The 16053-nt window shown below is 48.9% G+C and overlaps 1 protein-coding gene across 4 annotated transcripts; it reads left to right on the plus strand.

The window, feature by feature from the left end:
- Positions 1-538: 538 nt before the first annotated feature.
- DEFB1 (defensin beta 1) lies at positions 539-13057 on the plus strand. Of its 4 annotated transcripts, none has more exons than XM_060001085.1 (4): positions 555-674; positions 5816-6098; positions 12199-12500; positions 12602-13057. In XM_060001085.1, the coding sequence occupies exons 2-3, from the start codon at positions 5921-5923 to the stop codon at positions 12345-12347; spliced, it is 327 nt and encodes a 108-aa protein (XP_059857068.1). In that variant the 5' UTR covers positions 555-674; positions 5816-5920; the 3' UTR covers positions 12348-12500; positions 12602-13057. The 4 variants fall into 4 exon arrangements, with proteins under 4 accessions (XP_059857069.1, XP_059857068.1, XP_059857067.1 ...); XM_060001084.1 differs by having other exon boundaries at positions 12605-13057; XM_060001086.1 differs by lacking the exon at positions 5816-6098 and having other exon boundaries at positions 539-674; positions 12605-13057.
- The last annotated feature ends 2996 nt before the right edge of the window (positions 13058-16053 follow it).

A 16053-nucleotide genomic window follows, 5' to 3' on the forward strand; every position in this document is an offset into this window, starting at 1 on the left:
ATAGATTAAAAAGGATTTCAGAGATATCTTAATTTTAAAAACAACAGAAGCTCAAAAGGCTAGTAATAGTCAACCTTGGGCCTGAGGAAAATTCCATCCCTAAAGGTTAAAAGGACGGGCTCGGCTTTTATAAGGGAAGAGGGTGAAGTCTGGGGTCTCATCAGCTAAAGGGCCTGACACCGGATGGCAGCCGGGCAGCCACCAGGCTCAGTGCCTCCCCGGGGCCGCCTCTCGGGGCTCCCTGAGCCATCCCAGAGACAGGGGTTCTAGCAGGAGCTCCTGTTCTGGGAACGGCAGCTGAACTGCCCAGCTGAGACTCAAAACAGAACCGGAGGACTGCCTCCACGCCTGCAGGCCGAGAGCTGGGTCCAGCTGCAGCCAGACAGAGAAAAGTGTGTCCACGTGACTCCCGGCTGACTCAGGGCTTACCGTGAAGGGTTATTTCTTAGCGTTTCACTCTAAGGATTGCGACACCACCCTTCATCAGTATGTGCGATTGTGCAATCCTCTAGCCCTATAAATACAGTGACACTGCAGCCGCTGGAAGCCTCTGAGAGCTCAGCCTCCAAGAAGCCTCTGCCCTCCCCGGGGATCCGGGCCACCTGCCACCACCATGAGGGTCCTCTACCTGCTGCTGCTGACTCTCGGCCTCCTCTTTTCACAGCTGGCCACAGGTGAGCTGGGGACCTGCTGCAGCGCCCGCCCCGGGGCTGGGACTTGGGGCTGAGTCTAAGAACAGCGGCCTCTGTGTCCCCAGGACAGATCAGCAGGAAGGCATCCTCGAGGCTGAGCGGCCTGCTGGGGGCAGAAGGCCGTGGGCAGAAGCCTACCGAGCCTGCAGGGTCTGGGCCATCCCGGCCGCTAGGGGCAAGCGCGCCTGCCTGGAGCATCCCCAGGCCGATTCTCCCCGGTGCCTGAGGGCAGCCGAGCTGCAGGAGGGCCAGACTCCCGTCTCTCTGTCTGTCCCTTAGGGCTCCCTTCCCTCTGCACTTGGCAAGGATGTGAGGCCCACGCCAGGCAGCTCCCAGCACCTCCCAGCCCTGTCTTTGTCTCGGGCATCCTGAAAGTATCCTATGGGGAAGGGGATCACCTATTCCCTCTGCAGAACGTCTCCTCACCCTGAGAGGTCAGGGTCCGAGGCAGCCGAGAGGTGCAGGCTGCCACGCCATCTCTCTCCAGGTCCCGGGGTGGGCTCTCCCAGGTGGCCTGCTGCAAGCAGATGCTTCCCGCCCCGCCCACAAGACCAGCTCAGCTGGAATCCTTGACTCACCTGTGTGCAGGCAGTCAGATCCACCTTCCTTGAGAAATCGGTTCACATCCTCCAGGGTGGGCCATTCCCCAGTGCAGAGCAGGGGAGCTCTGTGGCAGGCCCAGCTCCCCTGGGTCAAGGCAGCAGTGCCCCTGACGTAAGAGAAGGTGAGACTCTTCTGGCAGAATCGGGATACACTTTACCCCAGCCCCGTCGCTCACTCACTAAGTGATCTTGAGCGAGTCTCACATTCTGGGTTTTAGTTTCCGCATCTGCGAGTTGAGCGCGCTGTGGCAGGTGGCTCTAAAAGTGTTAGAGCTCTGGAATTCTCTGAAAGACCCACTTGTGCTTTTCTCCAGGCCATCATTTTAGTGTGCAGACGTGCCTAATTTGCTCCAGGGGTGCCTCAGTGTTCCCCTCGGACAACTGGGTTCAGAGGTATTCCAATGCAGAGTTTTAAGGTTTCCAGGTGGAATGCATAAGAGAGGTGGAGAAATTAATTTAGTGAGTTGCAACCTTGTTTTCTCAAAAGAATAGAAAATACCAGTGCACGCCACGCAGTCAGCGTCTCTTCTGTTTTATCACACTCATCTCATTGCATGTGTGTTCGTACTGAGTAGCCGTGCAAAATCTCTTACTGCAGCTCAGGTACACTCAAAATGTTTGAAAGTCACTCTGTTAACGTGAAGAGCTCTTTTCAGTCTATGACATGTAAATATGATTATGAGCATCTCATGCAGAGTTCAGAAAATGAAAGTGTCCCCAAGGGTATGTGCAGGAGCAGATAAACTTACTAATCACTCCTGAATCATCAGCTAACATCGTGCAGCACTCAGTGCACGCGGGATCAGCTCAGACGCTGTCCTCCGACGCCAGGCAGGCCCTGTCTGGACAGAACTATCAGTGAATGGATTCCCAGGATGGGGACCGGGGCCCTCAGGACCAGTTGCTGACCCCAGCTCGTCTTCTAGAAAGGCAAGATTAGCACCCACCCTCCACCTCCCAGCTCATGCTGGGAGGCTGCGAGCGGCCGAGGTCCTTGCACGGCAAGCACCACCTCTGCAGTGCCTCTACTGTCCCAAGACGTTTGCATCTTAAAAGAGGGCCACAGGCAAGGGCAAACTCGACACGAGTGTTTTCTGGGGGATGTCGTGCTGTCTGGATGCTGTTATCTGGGTGGAAAGAGCCCCAGGTGTCTTCCGTGTTGGAACACACAGGTGCCCCCAGCCTGAGTCCCCCGGGGCCACAGCGCAGGTCTCTGCTTTACCCTCAGGCACCGGTTGCGCTTCTGGTCATTGCGTCCTCACTGCTGTGCAGGGGTTGTCGCAGCTGCTGCAGCTGCCCCTACCATACCCACCCTGCCCGTGGGCCGCACAGTTGCGGGGTCACTGCAGGGAGGGAGCGGGGGCTGCTCAGCAACGCTGAGCCCCCGCGCGGGTCAGTTCACTCCTTTTCTGGAAGAGCCCTTAGACCTGGTCATTTCACAGGTGGGGAAATCGAGGCCCACATGACCCGGGGGAACCAGTGTTCTGTGGTCACTACAGGAGATCCTAAGACTTGACGTTCCCTTTAGCAGTTTTCATCTCTGTCAGAAAAAAAAAAAAAAATACGGGTTGCCCACTTGTATCTTATTCAAATGGTCTTTCTGTGAATGCAGAATGATGTCACAATGACAAGGCGACCCAGGTCCCTGCATCTACTGGATGGGACCCCAGCCGAGGTGTTGAGAAATCAAGACAGGTTGACGTTGTTCCCTCACTGATTCAAGGAGTGTTTGGTTAAGAGCTGCTGTGGGCAGGTGTTGCCCAGGAACAGGGGATGCGCCAGGAAACACAGCCCTGGGTCTCATCTCTACACATTCCAGAAACAGAGTGGGACGAGAAAACCGATTACATAATTACTTAACTAATGGCAACCATGTTGTGAAATGCTGTTAAGTGCAGGACGCTAGGAGAACACATGACAGTGAGAGCTGACCTGGCCTTGAGGAAGCTAAGGGACGGAAAATTGTAAGTCATTTTGGTGTTCATGATACTTTCAAAGAAATATTTCTTTTAATTTCCTCCCAACATTTAAAAGTCAGGATATGCCACCAAAAAAAAACAAAAAAGAAAAGAAAATCTGATTTTTATCTTCTCTTTTTTAAAATTTAGAAAAGTTTTAAAACTTTTAATTTTATATTGGAATATAGTTGATTAACAATGTTGTGTTAGTTTCAGGTGTACAGCAAGGTGATTCAGTTATACATATACATGTATCTATTCTTTTTCAAATTCTTTTCCCATTTAGGTTGTTACATAATATTGAGCAGAGTTCCCTGTACTACAGAGTAGGTCCTTGTTGGTTATCCAGTTTAAATACAGAACCGTGTACATGTTATCTTCTCTTAAAAACACAAAAGATGTGGCAACATTCCTACATGGCAACAGTGAGCTGCAACTAAACAGCGGCTGTGCCTCCAGACGGGACTCCCTCCCCATGTCACTGCAGACCCCACCGGTCCCTAACGCCTCACCTCAGCCCACGTCACAGATCTGTGTTACCCGCCTGGCTGCAGTGGGCAGCTGGATTTGCAGCCCTGAATTAACTAAACCAGTGAAAGGAGAGAAGTCAAGGACAAAGCAGACGGAAAGGATAGCTGGTGTGAAAGCCTAGAGATGAAGAGAAATAGAAAACCATAGCTCTCGCTTTTAGTTTAGTCCTCCCAGTGGCCCCGTGGGGGAGGAAGAATCATTATTCCCATTTTCTGGGTAAATAACAATAATGAAGTCACATGACTGGTAGCAGAGCAGGGACTCCCAGGCCCTCAGCTGCAACACTGCAGGCCGCTCAAGGCACAGAGCGTGCCAGGGAGCAGAGAGGAGCCAGGATGGTGATGCGGGGGCAGATCCAGTGAGGGCTGAGGCAGCAGGAAACGCATCTGGGTGCAAGTGAGCCCCAGGGGGTTTTAAACCCACGAGTGACAGAATCAGAAACGGCTTTTTTAAGAGACCGGTTTGCTGGGCTTCCCTGGTGGTTAGGAATCCGCCTGCCAATGCAGGGGATACGGGTTTGAGCCCTGGTCCGGGAAGATCCCACATGTCACAGAGCAACTAAGCCTGTGCACCACAACTACTGAGCCTGTGCTCCAGAGCCTGTGAGCCACAACTACTGAGCCTAAACTCTAGAACCCGCAAGCCACAGCTACTGAGCCTGCGCTCTAGAGCCTGCGAGCCACAGCTACTGGGCCTGTGCTCTAGAGCCCACGAGCCACAACTACTGAGCCTGTGTTCCAGAGCCTGAGCTCTACAGCCCGTGCACCACAACTACTGAGCCTGCACTCTAGAGCCCACGAGCCACAACTACTGAGCCTGCATGCCACAGCTACTGAGCCTGTGCACCTACAGCCCGTGCTCCACAAGAAGAGAAGCCACCACAGTAAGAAGCCCACGCACCGCAACGAAGAGTAGCTCCGCTCGCCGCAACTAGAGAAAGCCCGCACACAGCAACGAAGACCCAACGCAGCCGAAAATAAATAAATAATTAAAAAAAAAAAGAGACTGGTTTGCTGTCGTGTGGAGGTTGATCAGAGGAGAGGACAGTAGATACAGGGGGACAGTGAGGACGGTCTTCCTGTAAACAGGGCCCACGGCTGCGCTTTTGCCAGGTGATCAGCAAGTTAACCAAAATTAATGCCACTGATAGAGTCATGGCCCAATCCTCAGTCCTCTTCTTTCCTTTCCCTCCGGACACGGATACCATGTGCATTCCCGGGAGTCTGGGCCTCTGTTTCCTCACCTTTAAAGTGACGGATGAGGCAAAACAAGTCCCAGCCCAACGTCCTGTGACCCTGGATCTCCACCTGGCCCTGCTCACACCTGAGTGTCGCAGAGTGTGTCACTCTGACCTGCTGGCCCGAATTCCTTCCACTTCGCAGAACTCTGGCAACAGCACCAGGAATGTGCCTGCTACGGCCTCGGATCCCGTCCGGAAAAACACGCTCCCCGGTGCCTCAGACACAAGCCCCGATTCCTACGAAGCAGACCCGACAGAGGCACCCCATTAGCAATGCAGGGGAAACAGAGTCATCCTCAGAAACGCCGGTCACACGGCACCGGCTGTGGTACTTCATAGTGCCACGAGCAACTCCGAAAACATCTCACTAAGTGTCCCCAGCATCTGCATCCGTCATGCAGGGACGACTCTCCCCACGTTAGAGATGGTTTTTGCAGGGAATCTCAGAGAGGCTGACTTTTCAAATACTCAGCCCGCGAATACCAAGGACTTGAATCCAGCTCTGACTCGAACTCCTATATTCTTTTCCCACACCTCCCAGACCTCCCAGACCTCTGGATATGTCACCAGCAAATCAATTTATCCTAAGGATAATCTAGATGGAAGTGACTTAAAGCTTTCATGACCTTAATAGGAGGCACTGCTGGTTATCAGTGGCCGGCAAGCGTTTCTAGGAACAGGGACGTCATGGGTGACCCGTCTGTGGAAGAGGGGCCCTGAGTTTTCACTTGGTTTGGAGTTCTGTTATTTGTTTTGCAGGAGTGCCTTGTATATATTTGATTTCTTCCCCAGATATCTTGAAAAGATCCACAGAGGTGAAGTCCGACCCCCTCTGGCCTCCACTGACCGCCTGAGCCACCAGCACGTCTCCTAAGTGGACAAGCGACCTCTATTGTGATGTCCGCAATGGGAGGGAACCCACTCACTCGTGGGCAACCCTTCCCCTGGCCCACTGCCAACCAGCCACCTTGTCCTGACTGGGGAAAGAGCCCAGCTGACTGGCCCAGGCCCACATTCCGAGACGACCAGTCTCACGTCGCTTCCCACGGACAAGTCCCTGTATGCGTCACCACAGGTGTGGGACCCCACGGCCAGCGCTGGCAAATCTTCATTGCACCCTACGGATTCTCAGACCTGTGTCTGTGCCTGCTCCTCTCACATCTCAGATCCATGGGTGCCGCCAACCCTGTTCTGGCTCCTGACTTTCTCCACGCCTGTGCGTTTCTGCTGCTTATGCGGTGCAGTCCTCCAGGGCAGGGGGTAGGGGTCCCGGCAGGGGTAGAGCTCAGGCCTCTTCTTCTCCAAAACCCTTGTCATTTCGGCACCTCACTCCGCTTTAGCCTGGTGGTCTTTTAGGACAAGAAATTTATATTTTAGTCAAAAGCTCCCCAATTTTCCCTTCTGACATTGTTCCAAAACTTCACTTGCACCTCCAACTGTATACTGTCAATCCAACTTCAGAGGAGAGTGCCGGGGAACAGGGTCCGCTGCCCGTGGCCTGAGGACCACACGCCCAATCTCAGAGCTCCCCGCTCCTGTCTCTCTGAAAGGCTCTTTGAGAAATTTTATTTTCGTGGCTCTTTTATATAAAGTCCAAAGATCCCCCCATGTTTCCAATGTATCTTCTTCTCTGTAGACTTTTTCACCTGCCCTTTTCCTTGAACCTCCACCATCTGACCTGCACAGGCTGTGTCCCGTCTCCGCAGCACTGACAGCTGTCCATGCCCCTCAGGCAGATATATTTCCTGATGACTCTGTAACAGTCAAGCCTCTGCTGTGTTCACTGCCGTGAACATTCTTCCTCTCATTTTCTTCTGGGACTGACCCACTGGTACTTATTTTCTAGTTAGTTTCCTGCTACTTAATCACAACAGCCCTTCATTCAGCCAACACCTATTATTACAGTTGACTTAAAAAACAGCTGGTGTTGTAGCTGCACTTGGGTGGGATTATTAAGAGTCCAGCTATAATTGGCCTAATAACTGTGTAGTATTTGAGAGTCTCTCTTTTCACGGCAAGCATAGAAGCTGGTACAAGCCTGCCTTCCTAACAGGCCTGCTCCCTTCACCCCTCCTCATCCTTCATTCTTACCTATAAGCGCGCTCCCTCTTTTCCATGTTCCTCTGGTTCACGGCGCTCCAGAGGCCGCCACATGATATGTTGGACTGTATTTCTCAGACCAGCTGAATAAGGACCAAGATAAGAATGAGCGCAAGTCTAGAGACGTACTATCATTCTTGGGAAAGGGGAGGAGAAGAGCGGGGCTGTGAGTTATCCAAGGAGCTTGCATGCCCGGGGAGTGGACGGAAACGGACCAAGGCATGATGGGAGAGGGTGTACACAGCACATAGCCCAGGAGGCCCACAGTGCTAGGAATACACGGAAGACCTTTTCAAAAGCAACTCTTATTGTTTTAATTTTTAATTGTAAAATATAACATGTATCCAGAAAAGTACATAAAACTCGAATGTATAATTTAATGAATTATTATAAAACAAGCACTCCTGTAACCACAGTGTGAGCCAAGAACTAGAACTTGGCCAGCACCTAAGAGGCTCTCCTCCAGGCTTCTCAGTAACAAATCCCTCCTTCCCCCAAAAGCAACCATCACTTGACTTTTATGGTCATAACTTCCCATATTTCTTATAGTTTTACCATGTTAACATTCATGCTGAATAATATAGCTTGGTTTGTGTATACATTTCAACTGACTACGTGTCAAGAGGTGGTGGCATTGCTGGGTTGTAGCATGTGCTTATACTACTGAATTTTAATGAATAATGCCAAACTGTTCTCCAAAAGCGTATATATCAACTTACGCTCCTACAACCAATGAATGAAAGTGCCTGTTCTTCCATATCTATGTCAATGCTTGATAATGTCAATCACTTTAAAATTTTAGCCATCTGGTGAGGGGAGTGGCATAGCATTGGCAATTTGCATTTCCCTGATAAATAATAAGTTGAGTACTTTTGTGTATAATTACTGGCCACTTGGATATCTTTTGTGAAGTACCTGTTTGTCTTCTGCCCATATGTTCTATCAGATTATCTGTCTTTTCTTAATGATTTGTAGTAGCTCTTTATATATTCTGCACAGAAGCTCTTTGTTGGTTGTAAGTATTAGAAATATCTTCTCCTACCTTGTGCCTTAATTTTTCACTCTCTGAATGGAAACTTTCCTTAAGCAGAGGTTTTCCACATTATTTTAATGTGGTTAAACGTGTCATATCTTTTCCTTTAGGGTTAGCGTTTTTGTACCTTAAGAAATCTTTTTTTACCCCAAAGGCACAAAGAAAGTGTTCAGTGGCGTTTTCTGGGGGCTTTTACTGTTTTTCCTTTTACATTTAGGCTTATAACCATCTGGCAGTGGTTTTTAGTGTGCACGTATGGTCCGAGCTAAGAGTAAAGGGTTTTTTTTTCCACTATGAATATCCAATTGTCCCAGAACCACCCACTGAGAAGACCATTTTTCTCCACTGTTCTGCGGAGCCACTGTTGTTCTACTTCAACTCTCCACATATGCATGTATCTCCTTCTGCTGTCCTGCTTCTGTATTTGTCTGCCCTCGTATCCTCACCACACTGTCCAATTACAGTGGCTCTGTAATTAGTCTCAAAATCCAGTAAAGCAAATTCTCCCGCCTTCTCTTCTATGAGCGTCTTGGCTATTCTTGGTCCTTGGAATTTCCATATATGTTTTAGAATCAGCTCATCAAGTTTCACTGAAAGAAATCTCTTGGGATTTTATGGTATTGGGTTAAATCTGCAGCTTACTTTGGGGAAAATTAACATTTTAAAAATAATTAATCCTCCAATGCTTAAACATAGTATTTCTACTTATTTAGGGCCTCTTTAAATTCAAAAAATACTGTATTCTTTATAGATAGAGGTATTGCACATAATTTCTTAGATTTATAACTAGGCATATTTTATGCTCTTCTATATGGTGTTTTTATTTTATCTCCTTTTTTCTGTTGGTTGCTAATATACAGAAGTAAAATTCATTTTTTTCTTTTTTGTATGTTGATCTCAGCAAATTTGCTAAATGTGCCTGTTCATTCCTTTTGGATTGCCTACATATAATCATAATGTCTGCAAATAGAGACAATTTTATTTCTTCCTTTCCAACCCTTGTACCTTTTTTTTTTTTTTTCTCTTATCCGCCTGGCCAGTACTTCAAGTACAATGTGGAATGGTAATGACAATAGCAGTTATGCTGGTCTGATTGCCAATCTCATGGAATGTTTTCAATACTTGACCATTAAGTGTACTATATGTTGTAGGCTTCTGTAGGTACTCTTTATCAGATTAGGGAAGTTTCCTCCAGTTTCTTATTTGCTAGCAGCTTTTTTTTTTTTTTTATCATGAATCAATGTTGATTTTTTTTCCAATATCTCTCTGCATCTATTAAGATAATATAATCATTGGCTGATTAGATTATGGGAACATTGAATCTCCCTGGGCCTCAGTTTCCCTGTCTGTAAGTTAGGAAAAAGTGATACATTCCTTGGAGGATTAAATGCAACCATAAACGTGTTAGTTCCCCACCAAAGGAAAGATGACCAGCTTCAGAATCTTAGAAATGGATGAGATCACATAATCTAGTCTCCTCAATTTTAAATTTGAGAAGCTGGGGCTCAGAAAGTTTGAGTGCTTTGCTAAAAATCACACAAATTCATTCTAGAACAAGGAATGTAACCAAAGTACCCTGACATTAAATATGTTGTTATTTCTTTGGGGTCCAATAATGTACTAGCTCCTGAAAGATAACGCCAGAAATGAGTTCCCGCTGAGCGTGGTGGCACCATAATTCACTAGCAGAGAGGTGGAGTGAGAACTGGTGGGGGTCATGGGAGCTGCCTCTGGTCCTGGCTCTGCCTGTGGCCAACTGCATGCCCTGGGGGGCATAGCCAGACCTCAGCGTCTTCATCTAGGGAGAGAATCACAGAGAGGTGGAAGTAGTTGAGCTCTGAGGTCCATCTGGGCTCTAAAAAGCCCCAGTTGGTTGTATTTGGGTCTCCTCTGTTTACCCAACAAAAGGAAGGGTAAATATAACATTAAATATACATATATTTAAATGTTGGTATAAATACACACACACACACACACACATACCAACAACAACAAGAAAAAGAAAGTGCAGACCTTCTGATTTCAAAGGGCTTTCACATTCATTAGCTTGATCCATCTTCCTAATAACGATCACTTGGAGGACGTACTGAAGGAAGGATTCAATCTTGCAGCAGGGGTTGGACTGAGTATCTTTCCAGCTCTGACATCTTCCAATGAAGAGCAACAGAAGCTGGAACTGGAGATTGAGAGAGTCTAGTTGACTATGATCTTACTGGAGGTCGATATTGTGGTGAGGCTTTTAAAACCTGGAACAATCTTGAACAGCCTTGGCGGGAACCAATACAATGTACAGAAAGAATACAGGCTGGAGGTCAGGAGACTGTGTTTTGTGTGAGCAACTGTGTGGCCTTGGCCTAAGATGCTTCCCTCGGACGGTGGGACCAGCGTGTCTCTCAGTGCCCTTCCATCTCCATGGCAACACAGTCCAATGAGATGTTCTGTGATGATGGAAATATTCTACCACTGCATGGTCCAGTGCAGTAACCACTAGCCACACGTGGCCATCAAGCACTTGCAATGTGGGTGATGTAGTTTCAATTAATTAAAATATGTGACCGCACATAGCTGGTGGCCACCACATTGCACAGCACAGCTCTGTAGTGAAGAAAATGAGATGAAGCCTCTTTTTGCTCTTGGTAGACGGGACACGTCTAAAGTATTTTGTGTTTATTCCAGGCCTCAAACTTAAGGAAGTCTATCCATGAACTGAACACATCCAGAGGAGAATGAACAGGGTTGTGAAGTGTCTGGAAACTAGACACTGAGAAAAATGAGAAAAAGAAGACTTTTAAGGCAGCAGAATGACTGAAAATGGGACAGCCTTCTGAAAGAGTGCTTAGACTTGTCTGTATAAAGCAGGAAAAGCGCCACTAGCTGGAAGTTACTGAGAGGACAGTTTCCATCAGTATGAAAACCAAGTGTCCGGCAGGCAGAGATTAGAAGCCTGTCTCCCAGGGTGTCTGCTCCAGGGTGGGCGGCGTAAACAACAGACGCTCGCTTCTCGTAGTTCTGGGCGGTAAAAGTTCAAGATCAAGGTGTTGGTTTGGTTTCTCCTGACGCCTCCCTCCTCGGCTGACAGAGGGCCGCCTTCTGTCCTCACACGGCCTTTCCTCTTTGTGCTGACACATCACGTGTCCCTTTGTGTGTCCAAATTTCCTCGTCTTACAAGGACACTATTGATTAGTGATCACCCATATACCTCCTTTAACCGCAATCAGTTCTTTGAAGGCCCCATCTCCAAATACAGTCACATTCTGAGGTCCTCGGGGGCTTAGGGCTTCAACTATGAATGGGGGGGGGGGGAACATTGTGGGGGGGTTTCAGGCCATAACACCTGGCAACAGAGAGACACAAAATAATGGCTAGATAGCTGCTTGCCAGGGGTATCAGAGGGCAGCTTTTTCTGCTGGATACAGTGGAAGACGAGTCTAGAGGTCTTCAAATTATGAGATTCTGTGATGGGGAGGAAGACAAAATAAATTCCAACTGGGAAAATGATGAAAGCTTTATAGAGTAGCTATAATTTTAACCTGACATTAAAGGATCATAGATTGCAGCAGACACGGTGATGGGGGTGGGGGTGGGGGGTGGGCAGGGATTCAAGCTGGAGGGAATGATGTAACTAAACAGCACAGGAGTAAAAGGAAAGTTCAGGAATGCTCCTGGAATTCGAAAGATGCTTCTGCATTTCTGAAACAGAGGATGGCAACAGTACAAAGTGGTCGAATACCTATCTGGGGACTAACGTGAATTCCCTGTACACCAAAGCTCCCTGGGCAGGAGAAAGCCCGCTCAGAACCCTGCTGTTCATCTCTGGCTGCCCACTGTTTGGCCACAGCTGGCACAGACCTCGGACGGAGGGGTCTCTTTAGATGCCTTATTTCATGAGCAGCCTCACAGATCAACTGAGTGCAAAGCTCTTGGAAGGGAAACCCCTGTGACGTGCTCTGCAAAGGGTTGTCTGTTCTGCTTTCACCGAGTGTTCTGAAGTCCCTGTGACTGCAAGCCCGGAGTCTGAAGTGCTCTCTTTCCCTTCTCATAGGTGTTAACCTGCTTACGGGTTTCGGCCAGAGGTCCGACCACTACATATGTGTCAAGAAAGGGGGGACCTGCAACTTCTCCTCCTGCCCGCTCTTCCAAAAGATTGAAGGCACCTGTTACGGCAAAAAAGCCAAGTGCTGCATCCGTTGACTTTGGGCTGGAGCATGGGCAGAGGGGACCCAGAAGCCAAGTGAAGTACTTGTAACTGTTGTTTGAATAAAAGAAGGTTTTTTCGAGGCGTACGTCCTTCAGACCAGTATGAGTCTTGTGTCTCCTTTTAGAAGAAGTTCAGAAAGTATGAAGGTCAGAAGGGCAGACAGGCTGAGCCACAAAGCCTGTCCAGGATGGGACTGGGGGATGCTGACTAGGCTGTGACCTGTTTCACTGCCACTTTGTTTCATCAGCAGATCTACACAGGAGGGATGCAGGGGGTCCACGTGAGACTAAGGACACCTGATGACGAGATGACACAGCTTCAGGCCTCCCTCTGTCCCAGCAGAAGTTCACCCCTGATTCAGCGGTCTCAGCTGCCTGCCCATCTGCAGAGGCCAGAACCGCTGCCCTTTCTCCTCCCTGGGCCGGGGGCAGTGGGTTGTGGGTTGGATAACCTCAGCATTTGAGAACCTTCGCTGGGACCATAAAGCTATTCCTATTTCACTCTGTAGGCCTAATAGTAGGGCTCCCGGGTGTCCATTCTTCACTCCAGCACAATCACGTGGTCTATTTACATGTCACTTAGAAAAGCATCCTCTACGACCACTGCCCCGCCTTTCATCATTTCTGCACCTTTAGGCCTGTAGACACCCACTGATGGGGAAGAGGGAGCTGCCTTCCCTTTTTTCCAATAAATTTCTTACAACTCCTGATGATCCGTGTGCTTCTGTCCTCTCCTTCATCAGGCAACAGCAATTCCACATTCCACTTCGATAAATTGCAAGCACAAATAAAAATCAAACATTAGAAAAACTTTGGGGGAATTCCCTGGCGGTCCAGTGGTTAGGACTCCTCGTTTTCACTGCCCCGGACCCAGGTTCAATCCCTGGTTAAGGAACTAAGATCCTGCAAGCCACGTGGCACAGCCCCCCCCCAAAAAAATTTGCCCCCATCCCCCAGTGATGGATTTAGACGCCACACCCCTCTTTTGTGAGGGAAAGGCAGAGGAGATGCCATTATGCTGTGCACACTAACCGCTACTTGGGCGTTCTCTGTAACAGGAACATGGCAAGTGTTCATTACACTGCGTCCAGGCCTCCCCCGACTCCTGAAAGGCTAAGAAATCATCTGTTGACTTAAAAAAATATTCACACCCTAAAAGTTGAGAGTTATGTTTTGTTTGGCGGGAAAGTTTAGGACTTCAAGCCCGGGAGGCAGCATCTCAGGTAACCCTGAGAGAACTTCTCCCAGGAAGCGAGGGGGGAGCCAGGTTATACAGAAGTTTTGCAACAAAGGGCAGGTAGTCAGGAACGTCAAAAGATTATTGTTAATTAAAGAAAACCAGATATCCCAAGTTAAGGAATTTAACTTAGCTCTTTTCTGTGTATGGGAAGATGCAAGAGTCTGGGCTCCCTGAAATCATTCCTTTGATATGCACCTCAGCTATCTGGGGCCAGTATCCTGTGTGTTCCCATCCTGAGTTTCCTCAGGGCTCATGGTAGGGAGTGGCAGCAGTCTGATGGCGGCTAGATGGCAGGCATTCTTTCCTTCCTGAGTTCCCTCAGGGCTCAGCAGCTCCCCCGTTGGCTGTGGTTGCAATCGCTGATGACTGTGACATCCTTTGTTTACTGACAGGGTAGGCGATATTCCACTTATCCCCAGCCACAAAGAGGTCACTGACCACCTCGGGAAGGTGGCGGTGTCACATCAATAGCCCTGTTGCCAGAGACTACAGGCTCAGACCAGAATGACGAGCAGGGTTCTTACAGCCCTTCCCAGCCCAACAGCATTTGGCCCCAGGACTTACATTCCTCAGGGGGTAGCAAGTTTTAAAGGAGATGTCCCATCTCCTCTCCGCCTTCTCTCCTCCACCCAAATCTCCTCGGAGCTTTTGCATTCACCTACACCTGTGTGCCAGTGTCACCCTCCTTTGGTGAAACTGGAACGCAAAAGATATCGCCTGAACCAGCCTGGAGGGAAGATGGCTTTGAAGTTAAGCGGTGCGGGGGGGGGAGGGGGGCGGTGCATGGGGCTGCCTACGAGGCACCTCACTCCCGAATGACTGAAAGGCCCAATTTCATGGTTCCTATTACAGCAACTGTCTAGATGAAGGGCAAGTATGGATTTGAGTAAGCTGTACATTCAGACCCAGGTCCAACCCTTTATCACCGTGGCTGTCATTAAGGAATTGCTGAATCACGTACCTTCACAGTCATTAAACACGCTGACAGCTCTGAGTGGGAAAAGTGTCCACTGGAGGAGACCGGTGTTGCCTGAATGCGTTTGAAGGACGCCCTCCCCTCTTAACTACTGTTGCCTTTTAGCGTGCTATGGTGGATGGAAGCCTAGTTTACATTAGTGAGCAAGTCCGCACTTGCCTATCATGAGCGATACGCTGGGTACTCCGGTCAAGAATTACTTGAATGCCAACATAAATTGATTAGGGAGGACCTCTCCCATCACTGCAGTTGTGTCAGCAAAGCTGGACATGGCCGCCCAGATCTCTGGGAAAGGATGCAACGCATAATCACCGCTAAGGCACACTATCTACCTGCACAGACAGGCACGGGAGCTGCAGAGTCATCCTGCCAATCCCCACCTCAGTCACCGAGGTACTTCCCAGGAAGGCGGCGTCACGCACAAGGCAAAACGCACCCTCGCTTTGCTTCAAACCAGCGTTTGATAGTGAATTCGTCTAGCTCCACATTGGGAACAATGTGGCATCCTGGCTTCCATGGCTCGTGGGCCTATAAGGCACGTCACCCAATCAAGCAGAGAGACCTGCCATGGCATTCCACGCGTTCTTGTTTTCACGGGCACTAGCGAGTCTCAGCCATTCAAGGTTTCGTCACAAGTTTCCCCAAAAGGGGGAACTTTCTCCGATAAAAAAGAATGAACAAGGGGAGAACTGGAGCTACTCACATACACGTTAGCCTTCAGAGTAAAGGCATCTGTGTTAGTCAGGGTTCTCTGCAGAAGCAGAACCAACAGGATGTGTGTATATACAGAAGGAGATTTACTTTAAGGAATTGACTCATAGGACTGTGGAGACTTAGTGAGCCCAGAATCTAATGGGGAGGCCTACAGGCTAGAGATACAGAAAAGAGCTGCAGTTTGAGTCCAAAGGCAGGCTGCTGGAAGAACTCCTTTCTTCTTGGGGGAGGTCCGTCTTTCTTCTATCAAGGGCTTCCACTAATCAGATGAGGCCCACCCACATTACGGAGGGCAGTCTGCTGCACTCAGAGTCCCCTGATTTCAAGGTTGTCTTGTATACATTTTATTTCCTGTATATTATGATGGTTTGGTATCTTTTTAAAAAAGCAACAAACAAACAAAAAACCCAAAACAAAAAAACACCTTTTCTGGCTGGGAAGAAACTGGATTTCCTGGTGCTAATCGATGCTTAGAGCAAAGGGTCCAGCTGGGAGCATGCGTTTGCTATGCCAGCTACGCAGTCCGGAGCCAGGCCCCCTCTATGTGGCTCCCACTTTACAGGAGATGACATTCTTCTGCCTGCATCATGCCAGGGCAACTAGAGAAAGCTAGTTGCCTGTGACTTAAAGCTCACCAAAATTATTCACACTAGCCGATCCTCACCTAATTCCCTATCTTGCCTTGTTTTCCCATGGAAACCCTAATAAAGGTTCTGGACTCTGTCTCCTGCCCACACTACTGTTTCCCCATGTGGCCCTGCGGAGTGTGC

The sequence above is a fragment of the Delphinus delphis genome, chromosome 21 (assembly GCF_949987515.2).
Source record: "Delphinus delphis chromosome 21, mDelDel1.2, whole genome shotgun sequence".
NCBI lineage: Eukaryota > Metazoa > Chordata > Mammalia > Artiodactyla > Delphinidae > Delphinus > Delphinus delphis.

Bases quoted from the DNA above. Each gene is read 5' to 3' on its own strand.
- DEFB1 (XM_060001085.1), top strand. From the start codon at position 5,921: ATGTCCGCAATGGGAGGGAACCCACTCACTCGTGGGCAACCCTTCCCC. The intron at 6,099-12,198 runs GTGTGGGACCCC...CCCTTCTCATAG, and splicing joins CCCTGTATGCGTCACCACAG to GTGTTAACCTGCTTACGGGT.